The sequence below is a fragment of the Periplaneta americana genome, chromosome 9 (assembly GCF_040183065.1).
Source record: "Periplaneta americana isolate PAMFEO1 chromosome 9, P.americana_PAMFEO1_priV1, whole genome shotgun sequence".
Classification (NCBI taxonomy): domain Eukaryota; kingdom Metazoa; phylum Arthropoda; class Insecta; order Blattodea; family Blattidae; genus Periplaneta; species Periplaneta americana.
In genome coordinates this window covers 94,388,564-94,407,090 of record NC_091125.1, presented here as the reverse complement: position 1 = coordinate 94,407,090, position 18,527 = coordinate 94,388,564, and the positions used below count along the sequence as shown (strand labels likewise).

At 37.4% G+C, this 18,527-nt stretch overlaps 2 protein-coding genes across 6 annotated transcripts in view; one reads left to right on the top strand and one right to left on the bottom strand.

Moving 5' to 3' along the window:
* Window positions 1-18,527, bottom strand: part of LOC138706266 (uncharacterized) — a 149,780-nt gene that overhangs the window by 6,527 nt on the left and 124,726 nt on the right. The gene's annotated exons all lie outside the window — the stretch shown is intronic.
* The window catches only part of LOC138706263 (fatty acyl-CoA reductase wat-like), a 50,085-nt gene that overhangs the window by 12,651 nt on the left and 18,907 nt on the right, over window positions 1-18,527 (top strand). The window contains exons 2-6 of one of the 2 annotated variants that reach the window (XM_069835343.1): window positions 843-1,026; window positions 4,524-4,735; window positions 6,137-6,385; window positions 12,887-13,032; window positions 16,234-16,343. In XM_069835343.1, coding sequence (XP_069691444.1) covers window positions 936-1,026; window positions 4,524-4,735; window positions 6,137-6,385; window positions 12,887-13,032; window positions 16,234-16,343 — 808 coding nt within the window. In that variant the 5' untranslated portion in view covers window positions 843-935. The remainder of the gene's footprint in view (window positions 1-842; window positions 1,027-4,523; window positions 4,736-6,136; window positions 6,386-12,886; window positions 13,033-16,233; window positions 16,344-18,527) is intronic. The other variant, XM_069835344.1, reaches the window with a different exon arrangement.

The window sequence follows — 18,527 nt, the reverse complement described above, 5'->3', positions numbered from 1 at the left end:
TGTATTCATTTCAGTGTCGTTTCATTAGCGAGTATTTTAGGAATAATGAATGATCAATATGCAACATGAACTCAACCCGTACAGCCAACAGACTGAAAACAAGTGCATCCTATATGCCTATGTCTATATCAGGCTTGTTCAACTAGGTGTAAGAGTGACGTAGAAAATCTTTCAAGGATGTGCCTGCATGCGACTCTGAGATTCTATGTCACTGTTACACCTCGTTGAAAGCTAGAAATGCCCGCGCTGAACATAAAAAAATCCACGGCGCTACAGCCCTTTGAAGGGCCAAGACCGATCAGCCGACTGCTGGCCTCACGTCCACATGCCGAAGCAGAGGTGGATGATCATCCAACCAGAATGGAGGTATCGTGTCGTTAGCACGATGATCCCCCCCCCCCCCAGCCGTTATAGCTGGTTTGCGAAACCGGATTTTCGCTACCTATTGCAGCTCCCCAAGTGCATCACGATGCTGGGTGGGCACTGGTCCCATATACTGACCGAAATTTCATGAGAAAATTTCTTCCCCCATGAGGACTTGAACCAGCGCGCATTCCGTAACGCGAGTCCTAGGCAGAATGCCTTAGACCACGACGCCACGGCGCGGGACACGCGCTGAATATGCCTGGTCTATGTTATATTATATTATTTTATGTTTTTCGACAAAAAGGTTTGTTGTAGGTATCATTGTAAAATTATGAAATTAACATTGTGCTTACTGTTAGATGCCATTATTAATACATGGTGATTCCGTATTCGCAGTTAAAAATAGAAGAATCGTAGTGTGATTTGTAATGATTCGGTTATAAAATTGTTGTAAAATGCATGAGTGGTTGTTCCAGAGGACGCTGCTGGAATACGAGTGCGTACCTTCGAGTCAGTTGACCTAAGTGGAATGAATTAGCCGAAGGTTCTTTTTTTACCCTGCATCAGATATGACCAGCATCATCGAGAACGCAGCAATGAGAGGCATGCACGATGTGCGAACTGAGGACCCGAGGCAGTCCAGCATCGTGAACCTCAAAGGTAAGCCAGAGCCAAGTCTTCAAATTTAGAACATTGTTGGTTTAAATATGTTGTATGATTAAGGGGGACACCTTTCGAAATATTGAATTTTTTAGAACACTTGAAGTAGGCCTAATGCTACTTATTTCTTTAAAATTTCACTTTTTGAAAACCTGAATACAATTTGTGGTTTAGTCTTTTTGTTTGTAACTATATCCATCTCACTAAATCTATATGCTCTCAAATATAGAAAATTATTGCGTCTACTGTCGCGTGGGCAAAACAATTTTATCGACGTAACATTGTGTAGTGGACAAAGAATAATGAGCGATTTATGTAAGAATGGCAGGACAGCAGGATTATTCCGAGAAATCATAATCCAACGTACATTTAACGATTACAAATTTTAGTTAGACTTATCGAGATTTGAAAACAGGTTTGTGGTATAGAAAGTTAATATGACTAGATTATTGTCCAAGGAACTTACTTTCTTCATTTTTTTCTTTTGTATTGTTAAGAACTAATTTTCGTGCCTGAATTCAAGTTGTGATGCAAGAAGCAACTTCAACTCAAATGTAATGAAATATTTTAATTTAAAATTAAATTAAGCAGGGGCGGCTTTCGAAGAGGGGCTGCGGAGCTGCAGCACCCCCAGACATTTGTGGCTCTTGTCTCGTTTTATGTTGTGAAAAACATTTATTATACAGTCTCTATTTATCAGCTCGAATTTTTAAAAACATTTCGCTCTCAATGACATGTACGCAATCGTTAGTGAAGTCACTTCCTCCCCTGGTGTTGCCAGAGCGAAACCAGAGACAAGGACTATAGGGTGAAGTCACTTCCTCCCCTGGAGCTGCCAGTCTCGTCTCGGATGCTTTGCGCGTTAGTTTTACCCCTCCTCCTGCTGCCCCTTGCCATGAATCGAGAGTTTCCAGGCGCTGCAAAATTTACAGCAGTTTGTCAGTAGCGCGCAGTTTTAAATACATTTTCTTTAATGTTGTGAGTATAACAAGTGCGACAATGTTTAATTCTGTACAATATTTACAGTCTATTCAGTTCAGTACCTTAACAATTCAGGAGAAATGTGAAATTAAGTGCCCATCAGTTGAATCTCATAATGGAAAGAGCCGCTAAACAAAATACAAAGGCTCGCATATTTTTTGATCATTTTTCCAGTATCCCTGCTTTCTTCTCTCGATATCCATACAGTCTGTATTAGATTAATGTGTTTCAAAGACAATTCCATCAGCTGGGGCAACAAGATGGATTTAAAATTAGAACAGTAAATGTTGTTCATGAGAAGAAGGAGCCATTGCTAGAATGTTTTCAAACCATAATGGAATCTAAGACATCTAACATCACAATAAATAAGGCAAGCGCCCTGGTGCGTATTCTTGAATATCCTGAATGCAATTTCTGGGTCAGTTATTTTTTTCATTCATTGATGTATCATGTATATATATATTATACAACCAACTACAATATCGCCAGTTAGACATTTCTAAGGTTCAAATCTGCATATCAAAAATTAAATTATGGTTTATTTAACGACACTCGCAACAGCAGGGGTTATATCAGCGTCGCCCGGAATTTTGTCCGCAGGATTCTTTTAAATGCCAGTAAATCTACTAACATGAGCCTGTCTCATTTAAACACAACTTACAAGATAAGGCGCATGGAACTAATCTTTAAATAAAGTAAGTTGTTTGGTTTATTTTTGTATGCAGCTCCCCTTAATTCAATACCCACGAGCCGCCACTGAAATTAAGTGTAGGTATAGTACTTTGTTCAATATTCTTATGAGAAGATTAACTCTATATTATGTAGATTGAAATGATTTGGGATTATCAATGTGGTTCTAGACGTAATAGATCAACTATTGATCAGATTTTTTATATGCGACAGATATTGAAGAAAAAATGGGAATATAATTAAGGGCACAGAACATCAGTTATTCACAGATTTTAAAAAGGCATATGACTCGGTTAATAGAGAAGTTTATATAATATACTTATTGAATTTCGTATTCCCAAAAAACCAGTTCGATTAATTAAAATGTGACTCAGTGAAACGTACAGCAGAGTCCGTATAGGCCAGTTTCTGTCTGATGCTTTTCCAATTCACTTCGGGCTAAAGCAAGGAGATATACTATCACTTTACTTTTTAATTTCGCTCTAGAATATGCCATTAGAGAGGATTTAGAATTGAATGGTTTACATCAGCTGCTTGTTTATGCAGATGACGAATATGTTAGTATAAAATCCACAGATTCTTAGGGAAAACACGGAAATTTTACCTGAAGCAAGTAAAGAGATAGGTTTGAAAGTAAATTCCGAAAAGACAAAGTGTATGATTATGTCTCGTGACCAGAACATAGTACGAAATGGAAATATAAAAATTGGAAATTTATTTTTTGAAAAGGTGGAAAAGTTCAAATATCTTGGAGCAACAGGAACACATATAAATGACACTCGGGAGGAAATTAAACGCAGAATACATATGTGAAATGCCTGATATTATTCGGTTGAGAAGCTTTTGTCATCCGTCTGCTCTAAAAAAGCTGAAAGTTAGAATTCATAAAACAGTTATATTACCGGTACCGGTTGTTCTGTGTGTTTGTGAAACTTGGACTCTCACTTTTAGAGAGGAACAGAGGGTGTGGGTGTTCGAGAATAAGGTTCTTAGAAACATATTTGGAGCTAAGAGGAATCAAGTTACAGGAGAATGGAGAAAGTTACACAACGCAGAACTGCACGCATTAGATTATACTCTTGACATAATCAATAATGTTAAATCCAGACGTTTGAGATGAGCAGGACATGTAGAATTTATAGGCGAATCCAGAAATGCATATAGAGTGTTAGTTGGGGAGGCCGAGACGTAGATGGAAGGATAATATTAAAATGGATTTGAGGGAGGTGGGATGTGATGGTAGGAACTGGGTTAATCTTGCTTAGGAAAGGGACCGATGGCGGGCTTATGATATGAGAGTGGCAATGAACCTCCGGGTTCTCTAAAAGCCATTTGTAAGTTAGTAGGTAGGCCTATAGTACTTATTTGTTAGTCATTGCTTGCTCTTAGATTCTGGCATGGGCGTTAACTTCCGAAATGTCTGTGGTTTCTTGCTTTATGGTACGTTCGCTATCCCATATGTACGTAGTTGGTCTTGTTGGGATGATGGTATGTTGCTGTAGTTTCCGATGCGGCTGCATCGATGATAAAGATTACGATGAATATGACGGTGAAATTATTTTTATCGATGGCAAGAAGGTGTTAGTGTGTTACAAGATTCTAAAAAGGAAATTACTTTAAGACTTTAGCGAAAAAAAAAAAAAAACCTCCTTCAAAGTACTCTGCTTCAGTAATTGAAACCCAGATTTCCAGAATAAACGCTTAGTGTAAAATCTTATGGAGCACTATGTCTGTTCAATAAATTAAGTGTCGTAATTAATAAACATTTTTACACTTTTGAAGCTACTCCCCAATTTGCAAGTGACAGCTCTGATTTGCATTTACAGATGAGCAGCTCATCGAACATAAGAGCTCCGTGCTACAGGAGTTCTACAGGGACACCCACATCCTCGTTACGGGAGGCACCGGCTTCATGGGCAAAGTATTAATTCAGAAGTTGCTGCGTTCCTGCCCTCACATCTGTACGATCTATCTGCTCGTCCGGGGAAAGAAAGGAAAGAGCGTGCAAACCAGAATGCAAGAACTCTTCAACGACCCAGTGCGTGATCATACTGGTCATGGTTACATTATTAATACATGACATCATTATTGAAATTCGTTTTCAGTTCATAGTATATTTCATTCTGGTTTAAGGGTGGTAGGAATAGTTAGATACAGAATTATGTGAATCAGTAAGATATGTTTACACCCTTGTGCATGGCGTTGTAGTAGTCATTGCTGACATACATTCGTAAGACCATAGAGGAGATAATTTATCACATTGTCATTATAACATGATCACATTTTCACATCATTACAGTCCACTGCTGTGAAGTAATGCATGTCTGACGGTGAAATGAGCGGACCGGGCTCAAATTCTAGATGGGACAAATTACCTGGTTGAGGTTTTTTCCGTGGTTTTCCATCAACCCATTAAGAGCAAATGCTGGTAATTTTCGGAGCTGGTTCCAAGACTTATTTCGCTGGCATATCACCTTCATTTCACTCAGAAGCTAGATGACCATCGTAGTTGATAAAGGGTAATAAAATAAACAATAAAAATCATCATACTACCATTTTTACATCATCACATTGCCATCATAATTATCTCATGACGATCATATCATCGTACTATCATCATTACAGCATCGCGTCGACATTAAACTTATTACACCAACACAGAGTCATTAACATCCTTACGCCATCACGTTGTCATCATCATTACATCACTACACCACCACAGCATCATCGTTACATCAACATATTGCCAACAACATCATTAGCTCATTGGATTCATGACGTCATGAGGACTCATGTCTGAAGAAGTGAGACTAATTTGGCGTCGCCGGTGTGCCGGAATTTTGTCCCGCAGAAGTTCTTTTACATGCCACTAAATCTACTGACATGAGCCTGTCGTATTTTAGCACACAATCGACCTGGACCGGGATCAAATCGCAACCTCGAGCACAGAAGGCCAGCGCTATACCGACTACGCTACCCTTACCGACTGTATATGTATGTATGTATGTATGTATGTATGTATGTATGTATGTATGTATGTATGTATGTATGTATGTATGTATGTATGTATGTACGTACGTATTGATCAGTCTCATTTTTTCCAACTAGAATAGAGAGGATAGATAAAGAATAACAAAACGCCGTAATTATTGTGATCGTGTTGTTGTTCTTGTGAACTCAGCCATCGCTCGATCAGCTAAGGTTTCTCAACTAAAGATTACAATTCGAGCCTTGGACATTTGTGAAATTTTTGGAAAAGTTTTATTTTTCGAGTAATTCTACTTCTCGTATCATTCTCATATCATTCTCATTATACACATTTGTCTCCAGTGCCGCCATTACTATTTTCTTGTGATTTCTGTGTACTATATAGTTTCAAATAGAACGTTACATAAAAATACATAACCAAAGATAAATAATTAAAGCCTTGTATTTTCAGCTGTTCGAAAGACTGAACCTGGAACAGCCTGACTTCAGAAGCAAGGTCAAGGCAATCCAAGGAGACTGTTCGCAGCCGGGGCTGGGTTTGAGTTCCGACGACAGACAGCTCCTGCAAAGGAACGTGAACATTGTGTTCCACGGCGCCGCCACTGTCAGATTCGATGAGAAGCTCAAGATCGCAGTCAACATTAACGTGCAGGGCACGAGGGACTTACTGTTGCTCTGCAAGGACTGTCTCAATATCAAGGTAAGATGTATCCAAGTGTACATGGTTCTTGATCGGTATAAACAATTTTGACAAGCTTGAGAAATAGTCGTATACTGCAACAGTGCAACACAAAACCATTTACACTCGTATGGGTTTAACTTTGCTTAAAATTTAGTCATGCTATACAACATGCATAGGCTCCTGTTGAGTTGGCAGAAGCCTAAATTACGACGACCGTGGACGCAAGTTCATATCTCAACGAAAGCTAATAGTATTTATAGTGTACAAAACTAAGGTTCTGAGGATTTTTGTTGTGGTTACCCCGTTTTTTCCGCAAAATTGTACAATCTCCTTCCACATTTATCATTTAATTATTATCTTCGTCTCGAAAAATATGGCACTACTTGTGTTTACATGGCACCGAATCGATTGCCCGTCATGGTGAATGTTCCTTGTGGTTTGTCCAAAGATTAGTTGGTGGTGGTGTTAATTGTAGTGGTTTCTAGACAGCTCATAGAGCTGTATTAAGGTATTGGAGCCCTCCTAAGTTATTACCAAAGCTAGGAACTTCGTACCGATCTCGTTATTCGGGGTGCGAGCAGCCAGGAAATGGACATACAAAACGGGCGACCTGCGCAACCAACGGCCGCCTTGGAGTGCATCAATTCATGTTAAGAACCCTTACTCCATGCAACAGGGTCACATAGGCAGTATGAAAGATGTTTGAGCAACAACATTTGTTCTACTGCAAATGTGAGCGAGATTCATTACCTGTATAAAAACAGTAAGTTTCCTAGCACTTTATGTATGTATGTATGTATGTATGTATGTAGAAATGCAGTTATATTGTCAGACTCCAAAGCAGCTATTCTATCAATAGTCTCTAAACACACACCTTCATCTCAAACAGCAGAAATAACTAAAATGCTCTCTCAATTAATATCACTCAATAAAAGAATTGTATTCCAATGGATACCATCCCATTGTGGAATCCTGAGAAATGAGAATGCGGATGCTTCAGCAAAGAAGGGCAGCACTGCTACTTACAGATCTGTTACTAAATCTACGTATTACTCTGTGAAAAGATTTATTAAATCTACATACTTAGACTTCAACAAAAAAAATTTGATAACACAATCCCAAGGGAAAAAAATGGAACTCTCTGCATCAAAATCCACAGTTAATTCCCGATTTACCACGAAAATCGCCTGTAGCTGCATTTAGATTGGCAACAGGCCATGATTGTTTGGCCAAACACCTGCATAGAATTGGAATATATCAGTCCCCTAACTGCCCATTGTGCAATTCAAACCAAGAAATGGATTCGGAACATCTCAAAATCTGTGCTTCAGTGGCTGGTCATGATAATATCTTTGAAAAATATTGGAGTGCAAGAGGTCAAATGGCTTCATTGTCAATGCCTGGCATTAGAAAACAACAACATGTATGTATGTATGTATGTATGTATGTATGTATGTATGTATGTATGTATGTATGTATGTATGTATGTATGTATGTATGTATGTATGTATGTGTGTACGTACATACGTATGTATGTATGTATGTATGTATGTATGTATGTATGTATGTGTGTGTGTGTGTGTGTGTGTGCGTGAGTGTATGTATGTTGTTTGTTCCCCTCTTTGGTTTGTACTTAGTAAACTCTTCAAGATATTTACGAAATGTATTACTTTATTATTAACCTGTTGTTTTGCATCATTTCCGTAAATGTTACACCCTGTCTTATATTTTTAGGTGTAAATGATTTAAATATGTAAAGAGCAATTGTATCAATGTCAATCTATAATATGTATGTAACAATTTGTATAGTTGTACAGTGACATCAGAAACTTTTTCCTTTCATTTTTAACTTCCGGTATGTCCTCATTGTACGTATGCAGTGTCACTCCTTAGCATAGCGAATACTGTCCACCTGCATGCGCTACACACGATTCGTGGGAGCTACTGTACAGATAGAGCATGCGACCGTGCGTCTGATGAAAGTATAGGATGAGAAAAAGTTATGTCGCTGATATTGGAATAAAAATGCAGTGATAGAGTGAGTCATTAAGAAATCAACAAAACACATTTTATTTTATGTTAACAAAATCCACAAACACTTAAGTCTGGAGAAACTGAAAAAGACATGTGGATATGAAATAAAAGTTTAATATAATCAAACAAAATAAAAATCGCAGGCTGACAAATCGGGGAACCTAGAGGGCCATAATCCTCTATTAATAACACTGCCCTCGAATATTTCGCTTATAAAAATTCAATTTTTCGGCTGCTGTATAGGCAGTTGCTGAATCCTTATGGAAATAAGAATTCTGACACTCGATAGTCTAACGGTTAACTGTTCAAAAAATGAGTTGAGTATTTGTGTTCTGTATGTCAGCATTGATTGTGTCGTCAAAAAATATAGGGCCTATATCGTATGTGGGGTTACAGCTCACCATACGTCAAACTTCTCATCATGTAATGGAGATTCATGAATGAGATGTTTTTCTGTAGTCCAATATCATTGTTTTGCGTATAATATGACCGTGTAAGTGAAACCATGCTTCATCTGTGAAAATAATTACTGTAGGATCCACAATTCTATCGGCAACACTTTGTAAAACCCAGTTACAAACATTCACACGACTCACACTATCTCTAGACTGTAATTCATGCCCTGTTGTCACTCTGTAGGGCTCAAATTTAAGAATTTTGATGGCTTTAAATGCTGTGGTTTTCGAAACATTTCTTGTGAGAGACTGCGTAGAGATTTTTGAGGAGAATGTTCTAACTTTTCTCCTATCTCATTAAGTTTCTCCTGAGTAAATACACTTGGGTTTCCCTTTCCACGTTTATTTAAAACTGACCCGATTTCTCTAAACTGTTTTACGAGGTTTAATATAGTCGTCCCATGTGGAACGGAAATTGCGTTGCAAAACGTCGTTGCACTGTACCACATTCTTCGTTATCAAGTAACACTCGACAAGATAAATTCTTTGTTGTAATGTTAATTTTTGTTGTGCCATATTAAGCCACAATCTTCAATCTTCAACAAGCCACAATCTTCAATCTTCAACTAAGACGTACGTACATCAATACAAACGTCAACAGAGCTCATAGGCAACTAAACAGCAGCTATCAATTGCAATGTGACCATGTGCTGTGTCCTTGAAGACAGGGACAGAGAAAGAACGACTGTAGCGGACCCCGTTCACCGGGAATGACAAGCGTTGACCCCGGGCCCGCTTGCCGCCGAGTGCCGTAGAGAATGTCATAGACGGCTCTGTATTTAGTAATGTATGCAATTTACCTCACCAAACTAAATAATAATTGAAGCTATGTTTGTAAGACTTGAAGGAGCATTAATTTCTTCAGGGTTGTTGAAATGTCTTTATTCAATAGTTCAGACAATGCCTCGCGCGGTCATGAAGTTTTCTGTGTACAATACTACTGAATGGCAAAACACATGTTAATGATGAAGTCATCAATATTAGCTCATTGAATTCATGACGTCATGAGGACTCATCACTGAAGAAAGACTAATTTGGCGATGATTTAAAAACTGAGTTCATTGTCACCATGATAATGATGGAAAATAATGACAGCAGGGTTCCGTATGAAAATATGCCCGCCGACATACTAGTACGAACGATGGTATATTTCTAAACCATCATCATCATCATCATCATCATCATCATCATCATCATCATCATCATCATCATCATCATCATCATCATCATCATCATCATCATCACCAGTTCCGCAGGAATACCTTATGGGATATCAGACGAAAATACATACATGGGTTCTAATTTAGATATAGAAATTGTTAGGTCTGCGGAGTAGATCTCACTACGAAATTGTTGAAATGTAAATAAAATGACTTTTCATAAATGCACAATTTGACTGTAGGCTAGTAATGTAATTTGAGTAAGTTTTAATAATTTTAAAGATGGCTCTGTAGTAGGCCTAACTAATAATGTTAATAAAAATCTCCAGCAATTAAATTGGCTATATATGAAAATCACAAACGTGCTCTAGCTCTGCCCAGCCTCGAAAAATAGTACTATGGCGCCGCCAGGCCTGAAATACACCCCTGAATACTGAGAATATAAATTGAAAATAAATATTAGTCCTAATTAAGCAGAGATTACACCTTTTCCTCACGTATTTCAGAACTGGCCAAATTTAATTTAAGAAAGCGTGATTAGTATTTCAGATTAATAAATTTAATTTCAGAAAGCGTCAGTGTATTTCAGATTAATCAATTTAATAATTTCAGAAAGTGACACTTGTATTTCAGATTAATCAATTTAATTTCAGAAAGCGTCATTTGTACCTCAGAAAAAGAAAATTTCATTTCGAAAGTATGAACCCACAATTTGATATTTTCAAGATCTGTTTTTTTTTTTAGTTAGATATTTAACGACGCTGTAGGCCTATCAACTACTAGCTTATTTAGCATCGATGGGATTGGTGATAGTGAGATGGTATTTGGTGAGATGAGGCCGAGGATTCGCCACAAATTACCTGACGTTCGCCTTACGGTTGGGGTAACCTCGGAAAAAACCCAACCAGGTACGGTATGGCATAGTTGCACCCCGCGGTCAATTAGGAGGCCTAGGCATGGCATAGTTGCGCCCCGAAGAAATCAGGTAGCAAAATGAACATGGCATAGTTGCGCCCCGAAGAAATCAGGTAGCAGAATGAACACGGCATAGTTGCGCCCCGAAGAAATTAGGTAGAAAAATGAACATGGCATAGTTGCGCCCCGATGGGCCTTACAGACGCAAGTGATTGTCATAAAATAAATAAATTACTTAAAATATTATAATGGTAACTGCATTGAAATCAGGTACCGGTAGGCCTAGCATATGATCAATTTTGCTGTTTAAATAACAGTTTTTTTTATCAATCACACACAATAAATGAACTGCATTTTTTGTTTGTACACCGATATCTTAACCCTGCGGTACAGGGTTTTGAACATTGAAACTTAGAACCATTGTGACTGATTAACTCTTTACCCTTTTCACTAAACTTAACATTCCTTTTAAATTAACCTCACTATACGCCACTGACGGTGTGAAAATCACTAATAAAATCTCAGGACTGCTAAGGCCCCATATTCCAACGGCTCACTCATTTGAATATGCCAGTTAATAAAGTACTGTCAGCTTCATGGTGTTCATTTTAACGGTATTGATAATGAATATTAAATCGAATAAGAAATCAATAAGGTTGGTTAATTACGAGGCTCGAGTTCCCGTAATGTCCTTTTCTCTACCTTTTTCATTGGGGCACAACTATGCCATGCCCCTTTTCTCTACCTGATGGGAACGGGGCGCAACTATGCCCACAAAACAGGGACTCTTTTTTTATCTGCTGCATCTTACCTGACCGTGGGGCGCAACTATGCCCTGCTCACCAGGTAATCAGTCCAAGCGGGAATCGAACCCACGCCCGAGCGCAACTTCAAACCTAGAGGCAAGCGCCTCAGCCGACTGAGCTATGCCGATAGCTCAAGATCTGTTCAATGTAAAAATGTCACTGTAGTGATTCCCTGAGTCACAAAATACCAGATATTTCAATGCAGTAATTTTATAAAGTCTGAAGTTTTCTTCTCGGATGGGATGTTATTCTTAAAAAGGTGTTTGCAAGTGCCAGCTGGACAAATTTTAAACATCAATGTGTTAAGAAATCAGTGCCTGTATTAAAATGTTATTTCATTATGCCATTATCTGAAATACCATTGACCCCTTCTGAAATATAATTGAATGAACTGAAATACAATTAACTCAACTGATATGTAATTGATGCTTTCTGAAATACATTTGACTTATTTGATATACCTACAAATGATGTTTTCTGAAATACATTTGATTTATCTGAGATAAGTTACAGTACAAATGATGCATTCTGAAATACATCTGGAAAAGGTGTAATCGAGAAGTGTCAATAAATTAAGGCTAGTTCACAATAAACCGGGAACGGAAACGAGAACGAAAACGGAAATAATGTTAAAATATATGTATTTAAATGTGAGCATTCACGAGCATTCACAATTAACTATTGTGAATGCTCATATTTAAATACATTTATTTTAACAATATTTCCTTTCTCGTTCTCTTGTCGTTTCCGTTCCCAGTTTATTGTGAACTAGCCTTTAGCTGTTAAACGCTTAGCATAGTAAACCGACCGACCGACCATCATTAATATTGTCTCTGACAAAAGATGAACTACTGGTGAAGTAACGGTTGGTATATCAGACTGTGAAATGAGCGAGTCCGGACTCAAATCCTGGTTGGGATAAGACACCCGATTAAAGTTTTTCCAGGGTTTTCCCTCAATCTATTAATAGTAAATGCTGGGTGACTTTCGGCGCTGGACCTCGGACTCATTTCGCCCGTATGCTTCATCTACTCAGACGGTAGATAACCATCGCAGTTGATAAAGCTTTGTAAAATTAACCATATTAAAAACAAAATAAAAGGTTACAGAATAACACCAATGTAATGAACGACTCTGTATGATTCATAGGTAGTGATGCACGTGTCAACAGCGTACGCCAATTGCAACCGCCATGACATCGGGGAGGAGTTGTACGACCCGCCAATGCCAGGGGACAAGGCTATCCAGCTGGTGGACTGTCTCTCAGACGAGGCGCTCACCCAGTTCACTCCTAAGTGAGTAGAAAGAGTTTCTCTACATTTTATACATGAACCAAGATTTTTATTTTTAGAGTTCCTCAGAGACAAAAGTCACAAGGGCTTAGGCCGGGGGATCGACGAAGTGCACGAAAGTAAACCGCATACACCGGAAAAGCTGAAAAATAGCATCCGGGAAAACATCGCCTTCATTTCTCAACGAGAACTACTGCACCGAGTGATTCGTCACTTTTTAAACGTTGAAATGTGTGTGAACATAAGGAGGCAAGAATTTCAGCTTCTCCTTTCTTAATTTTGGCGAGTAAATTACCTGTCTGTTAACTGTTTATGTTTAGTAAAATTTAACCTGGGAGCGGTCGCAGTATAGTGTCTTTGGAGTGGTCGCGTACTCTGCATTTTGCTGAGGCTAGGACCTCCATGAGTATTTCTTATTATAACTCTTGAAAGGGATGAAATACCAAGTTGAAGCAACAACACATGTTTTCCTAAGACTTGGACACTTCTTTTGATGTAACACAGTAAATATATAGTTTCTTTGAAATGAATGTCTATACAGTAGAGCATCGATTATCCGAAACAATTCGGGACAGGGGGTGTTCGGATGTTCGGACAATTGATTTTTCGGATAACCGATCATTTACGAAAACAAATTGTACCGGTGTCATAGGAGCAGTATGAAACAAAGAAACACTGACATTAAACACAAAACGTCTTATAAATAACACAGAAAACTGACTAGCCTAGTTTAACAAGTTCAAAACGGCCATTAAAGTAGGCCTACAGTTTAGGAAAGAGGTCCAAACTTTTTTTTTTTTTGCTTCAGAGCTGAGACTGTTTTTTTTTGCCGCTAAATCTCGCAAACAGCGCTAGCGAAACTTCTACATGGCGCGCGCGCAAATTCAAATTTGCCGACTGGAACACTTCGGTTAACCGATGTTCCGGTTGATCGGTATTCGGATAATCGATGCTCTACTGTATCAGCTTTAATAATTTTCGATCCTATTAAATTCAATTGGCATTTGCACTGCAAAGTATATGTTTTTATTTCATTTTAGAAGTAATTTCTATGGTCTACGTTCAAGAAAAGGTAAAGAAACTTTTAAAGGGAAATAATAAACCCGAAGTTAATTGACTTTAGTAAGCTATGGCAGTAATATTCTATCATAACTGAGCTACTGGTCTGACAAGTAGGCCTGCAGTGTATTGTCGGAAGAAAATTATTCTAGCAAATAATAATTAATACTTACAAAGTCAACAGAGAGGGAGAAACTTGCAACCTTTTTTTCCATTTTGGGGTGTTTCTCATTTGAATTTGATACTTAGTAAAATACTGATATAGCGAGCAGTACTGGGTTCACACTAATAATTTGTGGTTTTTCGGATTAGCGGTACTGCGCTGTTTATTACCGATTACACATTCTCTGCCTATCCGGAGCCTGAGGGCGACTCGTTCAAGAGCCAGATTACCGCATTGTGATTGCTCTAAACAACCTATTCACTCATCATAATAAAAACGATTTTGGCTAGACTGTTCAGAATGTTGTTCTGCACCGTGCTGTAGATAGCCTCGAGGTGTTTGATCCGATCACCAGGGAAGACGAGGAAAGGACTTATCTGTTGGGTCAGCGCCAAAGCTCTAATCCTCGGGATTGAAAATGAACTTAAGAGATAGATCATTTCTGTTTTTCCTTCTCTGACGATGAAATCGTCATGTAGATTTGAACGTTGGACTTTTCTACACTTATTACGTGTTCTGAAGACCCAAAACACCGTGAAAGTCTTACAATTATACTTTTATTCAGAATTTTAATAGCCTGTTCATATGTCTTTTTACAGTCATATTTATATAGGATGATATTAGATCAAGTTCCACAGCTAATATAGGTAGGTACATATTTGAGTCAGGTTTGGATTTTGAGGTAGAAAACACATTGTTGGAAATGCTTCTTGGACTTTAAATATAAAACTAGTGGCTTGTACAGCAAATGCTGCAATCTAAGTTCATTAGACGTTCAAATAAATATTTTTCAGATTTATTTTCAGTGAAGAATACCAGACATTCTGAAAGTTATTTGCTTCCACAATAATGAAAGATACTCTCTCTCGAGCCAATTCTGAAGAGAACCACGCATATAAATATCTACACCATACCGCCATTAAATATATGAAAAAGACCCAACCCCACTTGATTAATAACTATACAAATATTTGATTTTTAATAATATTATTATCTTACGTAAGTTTTAAAGTTTTCAGTAACATATACTATATATAATATATAGCTGCCACTCAGTGAATTATAGAAATGAAGATCTAATTTAAGATATTCTCTAAATCTTATATAACCCCAAAACATTTCACTTTCATATCATCAATATAGCATTAATATGTATAATTAATGAAAAATAGTGACATCATGGCATTAACTACAATAATATTTAAATGCAAATGGTAATAATGTCATCAAACCACTTCAAGTTTTGTAGTTTTTAATATCCAATACACAGCTGTACTCAGAAAATTACACACCACAGAATCGAACCTGTAAATTATTTTTAGTAAGTTATGTTTTTAATAACCAATTTAATTTGAGCTCTAAATATGTCAGCATTCTTGCAGATCATAGCCTTCGTGTAATATTGTTTACTGTAATGTGTATTTTGTTTTATTCTGAAATGCAATTAGCTAGTTTAGCTAGTTCTCAAAACTGACGACAGATGGATTTTGGAAAATAGGAAAATTATGTTGAAAAATTGACATTTCACTGAAAACTACTATTTTTCTGAAAAACTTTGAGTTCCAAGCTTCAAAATGAGGGGTCATTTATTAAAATCCATTCAGCCGTTTTCCCGTAATTTTCATTACCAGTTCAAATTATATATAGGCCTATAGATATATGCGCGCGTAAGATGATGCACCTACTTATGTATTATTATTGCGAATGATAGCGAACTTCACAACATGCCATACACTGTAGCTATCATTATATGGCCATTTTTCTTCTAAAAGAAGGATGCGAATAAGGAAGGCAACGTATTTCCCCACTGTTTATTGATTATGAGCAAAACACCACTTTATTGTTTCCACTGTATCTCTCTTTAGTATTCACAACCATTAGTAGCAGTGTGTGAAAATTATTTTGAATTATCCTGTAGAGTTAAATGGATGCTGTGAGATAATCAAATAAGTATTTTGAACAAATGTACGTATTTGATGCAGGCTCCTCGGTAACTGGCCCAACACGTACGCCTTCACGAAAGCCATAGCTGAAGACACTGTGAAGACATACAGCAAAGGACTGACCGTCGGCATCTTCAGACCGTCCATCAGTGAGTATTAATCAAAACGTTCTCATATACAGTGAAGCATGATGACAAACTAACACTCAATTTATCCAAAACCACTTTCCTTCGCTATATTCCTTTGTGACTGTAAAATTTACACGAAGGTAAATTATGCATGCAGTGCATTGCATTTTGTCACGAAACAGTTCTCTGATCCGTCCACAACGCAGTAATTACTTTGGTATTTAAAAATGTTTATGGAAATAATCATAACCATATAAAAACTGAGTTTACAGGAATGAAATATGAAATTTATGCTTTAGTAGCCAACAATTTTTTTTAGGTTTATGGTACATACAAATGTCTCATAAAATGTAATTTGGCTGTTATTTCGCAGAAAAACATACAGTTTGCACTTTGTACTCAATTTTGCATTTTATCGCGTATTTAAAAACTACAATAATATACATAGTGCCCCAAAAGCCACTACCCGTTACTGCTATATAGGGTAGAGAAGTATAAATCGCACCGCTTCCTAAATGGCACCACCGCTAGTTTGAAACAAGTTACTGTAGTAGTGTGGGATCTAGTGGCACTGTTACAATCTACCATATGAACTTCCACCATGTCACTTGATTTCTGCCACTTCTTTGTGTCAGCAACGTGGTGATAGTGTATCTAATATAATCGCTCAGGTGGATGTATATTTAGCTAACATTTTGTAACTAAATAACGGATCTGTATGCAAAGGAATTCATAATCTTAAGATGTTATTGGTTTAATGAAATATTAAAGAACATTTAACTTAGTAGGATTTTCGAACATGTGGTGATTATAGGCTAGAAAGAAGGAAATAATAACTTATGACGTAGTTTCTCAATTCGCACTACTTTGTAGGTGCCTAATTCGCACCGGTGCGATATGAGCAACTGTAACAATTCTAGCCGTACAAAAGAAGCCCCAAAAATTTTAACTGAACGAGGAGTGCATCAGGTGGGTGCAATATCAAGTGGTGAAAAGGGCGTTAATACAACAAGTGTGTGCTGTACAAGCGCACCAGGTATTTTGTGCCACCTATGATAATTTTTAAACGTCAAACAGTGCATCCTACATTATCAGCTGATGTTCTTCCAGGATCATTATTTGTTTGCTCTGATTCAGGTTATATCAACAGTGAACTATTTGTCGAATAGCTCAAACATTTTATTTGCCACTCAAACCTGCCATATAAAAAAGTGCTGCTTCTGTATGTCCACCTATACGACCCATTCCAAAAATTTAGAAGCTAGATTATCTCGGGAAAATGATGTGCTCCTATTTCAGCTTCCTCGTCATAATACTCAGAGGCCCAGCCTTTAGATGTTTCTATCTTCAAACCATTTCAGACAGCTAAATCATGAAGCAGGTCTTAGGTGGCTTCGAGATAATCGTGGAGAAAAGGTGACGCAGTTTACAGTTTGAACTGCCTGGTGAAGAACATGGCAAATATGTAACAATAAAAACCGCATTCAGGAAGTTTAAATGTTAGGTAATTTATGCTCTATTTTTTTCAATTTCATTTGAAGATGCGTTACTCTTTCATTAATTTCAATAAACTTGTAATTTGAATTTATCACATTATTCATATTAAATACTGTTCAATATGTTCAATATTAAAAGCTTTCCTTCATCCTGTTCCCTGCAGTTAAAGAGGTGCGATTTAAGAAACCGCAGGTGCTATTTAGGAAACTAGTTGCCTAAATGGTACCACTGAAAGGTGTTTCGAAAATGTCATTCTAATTCTAAAATATTAAATCAAATTCAAGTATTATTTTTTACATGGAAGGTAAATGTTCTGGGAATATATTTCTGTAAAGGAATGCAGAAAATAAAAATAGTATTGTTCAATAAAAATTATAAATGCTAAAGTGGTGCGATATACACAACCTTACCCTAGTTTTAATCTCCCCGTGGATTTCAACTTACAGCCTATGACCACAGTCTAGTATATACAGTCGCGAAGCTCAATATGTAGTAAATATGCAAACATTAGATAGTTGCTCACCATTAGGATCGCTAATATCGCCTCATTACAGGCAATGCAAAATAGTACCGTCACAGTTTATTGTTTCTAGCACCCTCAAAACTCAAGCTTCGTGACTGTATATAGTAGACTGTGCTATGACGTTCATCTGACAATTAGTCACTAATTTTACCACTAGAGTACATTGCTAAATGCTCATTCTGCTG